Source organism: Eurytemora carolleeae, unplaced genomic scaffold (assembly GCF_000591075.1).
Source record: "Eurytemora carolleeae unplaced genomic scaffold, Eaff_2.0 scaffold2, whole genome shotgun sequence".
In the NCBI taxonomy this organism is placed as follows: domain Eukaryota; kingdom Metazoa; phylum Arthropoda; class Copepoda; order Calanoida; family Temoridae; genus Eurytemora; species Eurytemora carolleeae.
Window position 1 is genome coordinate 21,926 of NW_019396051.1, and position 11,670 is coordinate 33,595.

Consider the following 11,670-nt stretch of genomic DNA (forward strand, 5'->3'; position numbering starts at 1 on the left):
AATAAATAAATCTTATTGTACAAGCTGCATCAGCGGTTTAATATTCCTAGAAATACGCCATTAGGTTTCCTCAGTTGATTGTTCATTGGTCTTTAGGGACGGAAATAAAGTAAAATTGTATAGTGCTTCTCACGTTTAGTAAAAAAATATTTTCTACATCGCTTCTACAGTATCTATACGTTATCTACAGTATCTTTAAGTTATCTACAGTATCTATACGTTATCTGCAGTATCTATACGTTATCTGCAGTATCTATACGTTATCTACAGTATCTATACGTTATCTACAGTATCTTTAAGTTATCTACAGTATCTATACGTTATCTACAGTATCTATACGTTATCTACAGTATATATACGTTATCTACAGTATCTATAAGTTATCTACAGTATCTATATGTTATCTACAGTATCTATACGTTATCTACAGCATCTATACGTTATATACAGTATCTCTACGTTATCTACAGTCTCTATACGTTATCTGCAGTATCTATACGTTATCTACAGTATCTATACGTTATCTACAGAGTCTATACGTTATCTACAGTATCTATAAGTTATCTACAGTATCTATACGATATCTACAGTATCTATAAGTTATCTACAGTATCTATACGTTATCTTCAGTATCTCTACTTTATAGTCTGTTCTTAATAATTTAAGTTTCAATTCTACAGTGTAAATAATGTATACGCTTTTACCAAATTTTAAAAACAAATCTAAGTGATAGAAGTTAAGTTTTAGAAAAAATAATACATCATCTCGAAATATTTAGTTTTTAAGTTCGGAAACATTATTTTTCATAATTCTTTTATTTGATTTTTAAGAAGAACATTTTTTCCTGATAATTAGTTCTCATCAAAATATTGTTGAATCTGATCGATTTTTCACATCTACAAGCAATTACCCTTGAATTATCTAATTTAAAATTTCTAACGAAACGTTTAGAAAATTGCAAATTTACTCGAAAAAGGGAGCCAAAGCGAAGAAATAAAAACCGAAGCAATTTCTGTATGTACCCAAGTTACAATTCAAAATACGCACAATTTGTAACATATTTGGCGCGTCAAATAAATCTTAGAAACCTTTGAGTCCAGAAAACTAATCCCACTAAAATTAAATAGAAAAATGCAAACATTTTAACATTTTGTTCTGCATCCCTAACAAAACCCTGAGACTGGTTGTGTTTGAACCCCCGCGACAAACTGAACCAAAGATAGAGTCAGAGTCTCTCCTCTCCTAAACCTTTGAATCCCGGAGTAGCGTATACCAAAATCTCATACCCGGAGTAGAGTAGACCTAAATCCCATACTCAGAGTAGAGTAGACTTAAATCTCATACTTGGAGTAGAGTAGACCTAAATCTTATACCCAGCGTACAGTAGACCTAAATCTCGTACCCTATACCTATGTAGTAAACGCCCTACTCCATTTGAGTCTCTCAGACCTGTATCAATCCAGGTACAACTCTTCACTATCAATGCCAAACACTGGGCACAATCTCATAAGCTATCAATATCAAACACAGACACGATCTCGTAAACTATCTCCCATACGTTTCCCACTGTACTCGGCACATGTGGTCCCATCATAGGTTTGATGCTTCTTTCTTTGGTAAGACAGATATCACAACGTTCTACCAGCCTTCTGATCTTGTCCCAAGTGCATAAAACAAAGAAAGTTTTCTGGAATTTGTCTAATGTATCGTTTACTCCTCTATGTCCGGACATTATTCCCTCTTGACAGATCTGTAAATTGTCCAAACTGGCAAAAAAAGGTTTTACTCTCACAGGTAGAAAAACTCGGGTTTGGAAATTAATTTCGATATATTTCATATCCTCATCAGTCCTACAGAAAATAACCAAAATTATTACAAATTAAAAATAAAGATAATGTAACAAATTTAATTTTTTTTAAAAAATATTGCAATTAGCATATAAGAAAAACAACTATAGAACAACAACAAAGACTAACTTAGTTAAACAGAAAACAACCACACTAAAGCCACAACAGAAAGTTGTATCATCTTTTTTTGTTTAGTCCTTTTGCTGTTGTGTTAAACTGTTGTGTTAAATATGATTCTCTGATCTTCCGATATGTTGGATTGTTTTCTTTACATTTTTCAAGAACTGTAACTTTCATATTTGATAGTGTATGTCCTGGAAGGTTGAAATGATTTCCAGTGGGTTGTGTTAAATTAGCACTTTTTACATAACCTATATGTTCTCTAAACCTATCAGCTAATAACCTTCCTGTTTCTCCAATATATTGTATATTGTGGCAACTAGGTTTGTTGCAAGATATACAGTAAACCACATTGTAACTTTCACAAGACTCAAGAGTTCTTATTTTTACAGCAAAGTTTGATCTTGAACTTTTTACCTTCTCTGTGGTGTGTAGGAAAGGGCAAGTGTTACACTCATATCTGTTACATTTTTTCATTCCTACTAGGGTTCTCCTGGACCTTGTTTCCTTTGGGAGTTTTGTTTTTACAAGGAGGCTCTGCAATGATGAGTTTCTGAGTTGCCTGTAGGCAACCATAGGAGGGTTTTTGAATACATCCTTTAGATATGGATCTTTAACCATTACTTTCCAGGCCCTGTTCAAAATTTTACTGTAGGAAGGTAGTGCAGGATGGTAGGTGGTGACATAAACAACTCTATTTGAAGGTTTTCTGACAACTTTTTTCAGACACTCTGTTCTGGACAATTGGAGAGAACGTTTAATTGCATTTGTTATTACAGTTTTATCATAGTTTCTAGATAAAAGCAATTTAGATAATTCCTCAAGACTGGAAAGGCAGATCTGGAACGCTTCTTTCGTTGACAGATCTGGAACGCTTCTTTCAACCTTGCTTCCGGTATGCAGATACGCAAAGCATTATATGGTTTTGCTGTATCTATGTGTTTAGCGTAGCATACCATGATTACCTGGGAATGATTCTCCGATAATATCCTGTAAATCGAGGAATGAGGACATCTCCTTACATCTAGTTGGTGTGGCCAGTTCTGCGCATTCTTGATATAATCCTCCATCTTGACTCACTTTATGTCCTAAGTACTCTACTTCCGACTGAAAAATCTTGGTCTTCTCTGGGTTTATCTTGATCCCTGCTTTAGTATGAGCTTGTACTATCTTCCTCAGATGTTCCAAGAGTCCCCAAGGTGTCCGATTGATTTTTTAAAAAAAATTGTAAAAGAATTGAGTCTTTGGAACAAAATTAAGTATTTAAACCTCAATATCTTTAGAACCCGATGTTGTAAACCTTTGATATTTCAAACTCAGATTATTTGATCTAACATAATTCATAGTTTGAAATATCTAAGGTCTGCAACATTTGTTTCCAATGATATAGTGATTAGAAAATCAGAGTTTGTGGCAAAGACTCAATTCCTTTTTTATGGAATTTAAAATTTTGTATATATATAAGATATTAAGAGAGATTTTGCTCAGTTTTTTTGCACTGGCATTTTCAACGCTTTAGCAGCGAAAATATTAAGACTAAGGAGTATTAATTAATCTAATAATATTCACAGTATTACATTTTAGATACTGTGTTTAATTATGTTAATGCAAACATTTTATCGAGTATCATCGTATTCTTCAGGACATAAATATTACAAAGTGGTTTTTCTTCTTTTTACAGTTAAACCCTAGATAAGCCATGCATCGAAAGAATTCATCAAATGTCGTATTCTTCACTTTTTGATATTGGAATGTTGCAGAAATTTAGTTTTTTAATTAAATGATTATATGGAACTCTTTAAAACTGTTCCCGCATATTCATGGCTATAGTTTATTTATTTTCGCAAATACTGAGATTTATGTAAAATAGTATAAAACCCATTGAATAATTGTCAAGACGACATTTGATAAAAAACTTTCCAGGTATGACTCATTTAGGGTTCAACTGTAGAAGTTTAAGTTTAGAAAGATAAAGCTTTGTCCCTTTGCATATACATACAGATCAATAGGTGATCTGGTTTTAATGCGGGATATACAGCGTTACAATTGAACAAAATAACGTTCCATCTGAACGAAATTAGGTTCCAATTAAACAAAACGTTCCAATTGAACAAAATAACGTTCCAATTGAACAAAATAACGCTCCAATTGAACAAAATAACGTTCCAATTGAACAATATACGAATACGTAGTTTAACTTTTACAGAAGTTTCAAGATGAGAAAGAGTTTGATAAACTAATAGTAATGCAAGGACAGAAATAGTTTAGAACTTTACGCTTAAACTTTTAATAACATTCAATGCATAAAATGTTTTTTACATTTTTTGGGTACACAAAGATAGGTATCTTAAAATCCGGTGATGGCGATGGACCAAACCTCTGTAGAGTAAAAAAGTAGATGTTAGTTTCGGTCTGGGTTGACCCTCGTCAGTTCTAACGATATAAAAACCATCAAAATCGATAAACAAAAATATAAAAAAAATGTTTGTTAAGAATCACAGGAAAATGAACAAACAAAAAAGATTATTCAAAATAAAAATTTGAGCTGTCAAATGGACATAAGATAGGTATCTTAAATAATATACTTTGTTTATATTATTATTGAAACAAAAATCACAAAATATCCCACTCCTGGCATGTTGTGTTCCTTTATAATTCTATATATATTAATTCCCGAAGGTATAAAGAATTTCGTTCAGATTTCAATTAACTAAATAAAACCAGAATTTTTTAAGTCCAAACGAAATTTTTCTAATCTCATGAAATTTTAAAGCACCTAGGTGATTATTGTTACAAAAATCATCCTAGTCAAACTAGGGGACGACTGAATGCTGCAAACTATTTCAAAGATCAAAGACGATCTACAGATAATCTCTCAACTGTCATGTTATATGGAACACCATTAACAATATCTTTAAATTTGAAAACTTTGATAAAACAAGACGCCATAAGAAAGTTGTATTTATTTGATTTAAGAAAACGCTAAGGTACGTCTTTATAATAAATGAAGTTATCCTACAGTCTTCGTCGCATATATCAATACAATACAGACGACTTTGTATTTGTTAGGTATGAATGCATCAAAAAGTCGTTAAGATTGTATTGATATTATCGCTAACTAGACATAAAAAACCTTTTGATTTTGCATGTTTATTTTTTAATTTCATTTCTAAGTTTGAACTTCTGTATTGTAGTTCATACAAACTTATTATCGTTCTGTGTCGTAAACTTACTTTTTAATATTCATGGTATTCTTAAAAACATATATAAGAATTAATTGAAACTACATACAGTGGGCGTACAAGGGGGGGAGCACCCGCACCCCAGTCTGATGAGTCCACTTAAGAAAATTACATAAATAATTTATTAACACTTGTAATATGAAAGTGTGTATATGGTCGAATAGTTTACATAGTTAAAAAACGTATTAATATTTTTTTCAAAAGAGGTGTTTAAAAGGGGGGCACATAATTTTTGTTTGCGCGCTGACGCGCAACGTGTACCCAAAAATACTCTCGTTCGCCCCTGACTACATAGTAGTACATACACGAAAATAAGAAATAATTGAAAATATATGGTAGTACATACAGTAATATAAGAATTAATTGAAAATATATGGTAGTACATACAGTAATATAAGAAATAATTGAAAATATAAAGTAGTACATACAGTAATATAAGAAATAATTGAAAATATATAGTAGTACATACACGAATATAAGAATTAATTGAAAATATATGGTAGTACATACAGTAATAAAAGAATACATTTGAAAATATATGGTAGTATATACACGAATATAAGAATTAATTGAAAATATATAGTAGTACATACACGAATATAAGAATTAAATGAAAATATATATCAGTACATACACGACACATTTGATGGTGGTTAACTCATAAACTAGACATCAGAATTTATTTCACCATAAAGACGATATTCTTATATTTATAATGCCCCCTGATTCCTGCTTCATAATTAGCTGGTTCATATAGAAAATAATATTTGTATTAAATACCTGTATAAGAAACGGGAAATGGAAAACAATTGAACTCAAAGATTACCTGGATTTGGATCCGGATCCGTATCTTAAACTAATCTAAACTGAACGGACATTGTTTCTATATCTAGCTGATGGTCAATATATTTGAAGTTCTCCCCACGCTAAACTTTTAAAATAAGTAAACAAAACAAAGTAAATAGATAAAAGTTTGTTTTCCATTTAAAAATATATTATTCTAGTTGTGCTGTGCCCGGTTCTAACCCCACCAGAGAACGGAAACCTATCCATCTCCCTTGATCAGGACGGACGTGAAGTATCCGCAGAGTTTTCATGTTCCCGTGGATACGTTCTATCCGGGGTATCCGGTATGGAGTGTGTGAATGGATCATGGAGTGGGAGAGAGCCGAAGTGTTTGATTCCGAACTGTGGAGTTCCTCCTAGAGTTCAGCAGGCAACTGCTCTACTAGTCAACGGAACTACGTCCTTGGGAGATATAACCTTCTTTTCCTGCAATCCTGGATATATCATGGTTGTAAATGCAACCTCAGGTTAGAGTTAATTCAGAATTAATATGAGGTTTCAATAATTAAACCTTTTTTCACATATTTTTTCTAGAACCAATTGCTCAGGAGAGAACTTCTATTGTATGTACTGAGAACAGTACCTGGAGTCCTTTAACCCAGTTCACCTGTATCAACGCAAGTCAGCTTACCACTGGCTGGGCTGGTTCAGCATCTTTATCAATCAACATAATATACTGCCTCCTGGCTCTTCTCATCACCCTGATCATTCCACTCATCCTTGTCCGATGCTGTAGGAACAGGTGTTGCAGGAGAGTGGAGAAAGCAGAAACTAGATCAGATCTCCTCAAATCTCCCAACTCAGATCTCCGGGAGTACGACCTAAGCAGGACGGATAGTGTTGGCTCTGAATTTGACGCCTACAGTGTCTCCGGTATCAAAACCCCCAGTATCGGAGTTTACAACGTAACCACAGGATCCATCATTCATCCGGCAACAGTAAATCCAAGCACTCTGAGATCATTCTCAACCTCACACAATACCTTCAAACCTTTAAACTATCCTCTTCAATCACTCTCTCTTCACTCCTGGAGCTCTGTACCCTCTTCTATACCAAACATACAATCCCTGCCTCCTGGTTTCCTACCTGGTAGTTATGTTGGAACCCCGATCTCTTTCCCAGGGAATTCAAGGTTTCCAGGTGGCAGCATTGGTTTCCCACCCGGATACAATGCTGGGAGTAATACTAGAAAATTATCCAAGACTGACGAACCTAAGATTGACGAGTCCGGGTATGCAACCCTTATCTTGAAGAAGGAACCTCTGTATGAACAGGTTACTCCAGAACCTGAACCCGAACCCGTTACCTACGACAGTGTACCCAGACGATATAGCGTACATGAATACATGAACACGGAGTCCCTGGCCAAAGTGGTTGAAAATATACCGGAACAGGAGGACACTTCCTCGTTCCCTGACCTTCTGGAGATGGTTACTAAGAGCAAAACTCCAAGTCCTGTTGCAAGAATGAGAAATGTAACTCCGGACAATACTGACATTGCGCAGTTGTATGCAAAGGTGAGAAGTAAGACGTTTTTCAGCAATTCTCTTGTAAACACTGAATGACACTGTTAACTTACTTGTGACAATTTTTCATTGTTTAACATAGATTACAAGGATTTCATACGCTGCAGCAGCACATTGGTTTAATTTATTTACACATCTTTTATCGTAGATAACAAGGTTTTGAAAAGTACAATTCACAGATGTATGATAATAGATTGTTCTCATATAAGAAATAAACTGATTTTGATCTCTGATACTCCAGGTTGACCTGGAGAAGAAGCGGAGTAGTCGTCCTAGCTCCGGGGAGAATTATGAACCAGTGGTTGGACAATCCTTGGATTCATCCTATACCAAGGGATTGATAAACAAGTTTAACTCTCTTATCTAGAGTCAAATAGTAAACTTCTAAATTATAGATACTGGTTTTGGGTTTAAAAGATAATGTAAAAAAACCAATAGAAAATATTGTTCGTCAAGGTCAGAAGAATGTTTGATTGTTTCCGGCCTTTTGTTAAACATTAACGGAAGTAATAGCAAAATAATGAAAGGGATTTTAGTTTTAACCATAATTAGGTTCTTTTGTTCGCAAGCAAGTATAGATATATTAAAGATCTTCTCTTTAAAATATTATGACCACGTGCCTTTATTAGATTGTTTGTTAAACAACTTTAATTTTGTGGGTTAGAAGAAAAATTTTCTAGACGAATTCATACAATTTTAGAAAAACATGTAAATCGAAACATTTTCTAAATACCGGGGTATTATAATTCCCCAAAATAGCTTTGTAAAGTATAATTCATAAAAATTTTCTAGTCATTCAACTGTTAAATTGTTTTAACTGCTTGCGTGTTTATTTTTGACGTTGAAAGTTTCTAAGCTGTTTAAAACTTGTAAATATTTTAGCTGTAATAAATTTTGTTATAAAAATTCTTTCACTTAAATAATGTATAAAAATTGTGTTGAAAATAATGCTTGCCGAGATTACCTAAAACTAGTTCATCATACTCTAAAGCAGGGTTTCATCCTAATAGGATGGCAAACGTAATTATAACTTTATTTTTGTGTTGAAAGATTATTATAAACATCTACAGAAATGGTTTCCTTAAATATTAAGAATCGAGGATGAAAATATTTTCGTTAAAAAATTGCATCCTTGAACTGCAGCCTTTCCAGGAAAGGACTGACAAATTTATAACTGAGACAAAGAATTGATTTTTTTTCAGTTTTTACTAGTTCTCCGCCAGCTTTACTAACATAATGGTTTAAAGCGCGACGCTTGGTGGAATTTATTTAACTTCAGGGGGGAGGGGATACAGGAATTCATATGGGCTGAGGGCTGGTTAACTTAAATGTTAAACCGCAGTCAGGTACAGTACAGCGCTCCATCTGCCCGGTTATGTACAGCGCTCCATCTGCACTGTGAGGTACTGCGCTCCATCTGCCAAGTCAGGTACAGTGCTCCATCTGTCAAGTCATGTACAGCCCTCCATCTGCCAAGTCAGGTACAGTGCTCCATCTGTCAAGTCAGGTACAGCCCTCCATCTGCCAAGTCAGGTACAGCCCTCCATCTGCCAAGTCAGGTACATTGCTCCATCTGTCAAGTCAGGTACAGCGCTCCATCTGTCAAGTCAGGTACAGCGCTCCATCTGTCAAGTCAGGTACAGCGCTCCATCTGCCCGGTCATGTACAATGCTCCATCTGCCCAGTCAGGTACAGTGCTCCAACTGCCTGGTCATGTACAATGCTCCATCTGCCCAGTCAGGTACAGCGCTTCACCTGCCCGGTCACATATACAGCGCTCCATCTGCCAAGTCAGGTACAGCGCTCCACCTGTCCTGAGGAGAGCAAATTCTCAAAGAGATTATTATTAGTTACATATAATCCGCTCATAATTCAACAATTATCTCCCTAGTCCTATCTGTGTATTATGTGCCTGGGATTAACTGAGAAACTTTAATTGCTTCAAGTTTGCAAGGTGTTTGAGCGTAACTAATGTTTGAGAAGAAATTAACTTTAACGATGGTTAATTTAACTTTCAATTTTCAGGTTTTGAATCATCTAGAAAACACTGGAACATAAAACACGAAAACAGGAAACAAAGTAAAACTGGAAATAGGAAAGAAGACACAGGAATAAAGAGAGAACAAGAGAAAATAATAGAATGAAAGCAAAACTTAAAACAATAGAGCACTGGAATAAGAGATGCAGAAGAACAGAAAAGGCAGAAACAAACAGAGAAAAAGAAACGTGAAAAACAGGAACACAGTAGGAAATATGGACTGGATATTTGGAAACAGGAAAACATCTAAGCCACCGAGCAAACTGAAAACTGGGGGACATAAACAACCGGAAACAGGAAAATAGAGAACAAGAAAAAAGGAGAACAGGATACCCCTTAGCTTTTTTGTTCTTTATGATTATGATTGAGTAGAATTAAATATAAAATTATTTATTCAGACTGAAAGTTTCGTTAGAAAACTGCTGAACAGCAAAATGTTTGAAACTAGAAACTTTTAAATTTGTGGATTAGGAAATGCAACAGGACATAAGGTGCTGCATGAGCATAGTAAAATTAAATTTTAAGTTTATTTTAGTTCTAGGCTTTTAGGAAGCTTCACGTCCCCTTTCCTTTAAATAATTTTAGCTTTTAAATGTTGCTTTGAAAGTCAGTCTTTTAAAATCATTTTTAAACTTCGGCGGATTTTTCTTTTTGAATTGGCGCATTTTTTCCTATAAAAAATTCAAAATATTTTCCAGGATTTTTTTGCCAGTTTTGATGTTCCATAACCCTTCCCTAGGGTCATGTGAGGTCCCACACAAAATTTGGGCTCGATCGGTTCAGCTGTTTTGACGTTTATTGGATACAAAAAAACAGACACCCAGACAAGCAAAGTATATGAATAGAAAGTGCATATCCTTAAATTTTTTAAATAGTAAAAATCCTCATTGTAAATCTTTAATCATTTTTTAAAATTTTGTCGAAACAAAATCATGGTTAGATCTACAAAAATTTCATTCTACATGATCTACAAATTAGTCCATTTAAGAAACTTGGGTGGTTGGCGTGGTGCGCAGTTTTATAGCAGTTTGCAGTTAAAATACCTTTTGGAAATACAGAGACGACTATTCTCTCATCTTCAATCTACGCGGCAGAAAAGGAGCAATATACTACCGGGATTTCTCTGTCTTGGGTTTCCCAAATGTGTTCTGCCTTTTTCATACTTTCGTACTTGACGGAAATATTGAGAAATATTTCTTTCTATTTCAGTTTATTTGAATTCTAAATATTGATTATCTCCGTTAATTTTTTTAGATTTTTCAGAAACTAAAATCAAAGATGATATAAATAATTATAGGTACTTTCCCAATTCCATTTTCCCAAGCAGCAACTTCCTAGAGGTATTTTCCAAAGTGGCAATTTCCCAATTGTGCAATTTCCCAATCAGCAACTTCCCAGCCGCAGCGCTCGGCCCCCTAGCCCATCCTTCCCGCAGCGCTCGGCCCCATTGCAAGGCCCAACCTAGCCTATGGAAAGTTGTCGCTTGTGAAATTGCACATTTGGGAAGGTGCCACTTGGGAAATTGTCGCATGAGAAATCGCCCTTGGGTAAATACCTTTGGGTAAATACCTAACACGGATATAAATGTCTGCATCTGCGTATCTTATCCTTCTTTTAAAAAGCCTCTGGTTTTAAAAAGTGAAGAAATGAAATACATAGCTCTGTAAATATATAGCTCTGTAAATATATAGCTCTGTAAAGTTCTGAAAACTATTGGCTGAGGTAAAGGTTTTGTATAGTTAAAGCTGAGTCAGGAGGAACAAGTTTTACAAAAAGAAACTTAAAAATAGAAATTACGAAATATTTAAAATTTTGTCACATTTTTAGGTCAATGTTAAATAAAGAGGGTCACTTAAAAACATGCCAAAATCCCATAAAAATCAAATTTTGTGTTAAAATCTCATTAATTCAGATAATGCAACTAAAGGTGATTTTATTTTGAAAATTTTAAACAAAGTTTTTTGTGGATCTTAAGGAATTTAACTTCTGATTTATTTTTAAACTGTTTTTAGAAAATTTAAGGAGAATGCACCCCAAGCTAAATGTAACCC

The 11,670-nt window shown here is 34.3% G+C and overlaps 1 protein-coding gene across 1 annotated transcript in view; it reads left to right on the plus strand.

Annotated features, from left to right (window-relative positions):
• LOC111704767 (uncharacterized) overlaps window positions 1-8,458 on the plus strand; it is a gene marked incomplete at its 5' end in the record, with an annotated part of 29,092 nt that extends 20,634 nt beyond the window's left edge. Inside the window, 3 exon segments of the mRNA XM_023477106.1 lie at window positions 6,214-6,522; window positions 6,590-7,572; window positions 7,823-8,458. Coding sequence (XP_023332874.1) covers window positions 6,214-6,522; window positions 6,590-7,572; window positions 7,823-7,948 — 1,418 coding nt within the window.
• Window positions 8,459-11,670: the final 3,212 nt, after the last annotated feature.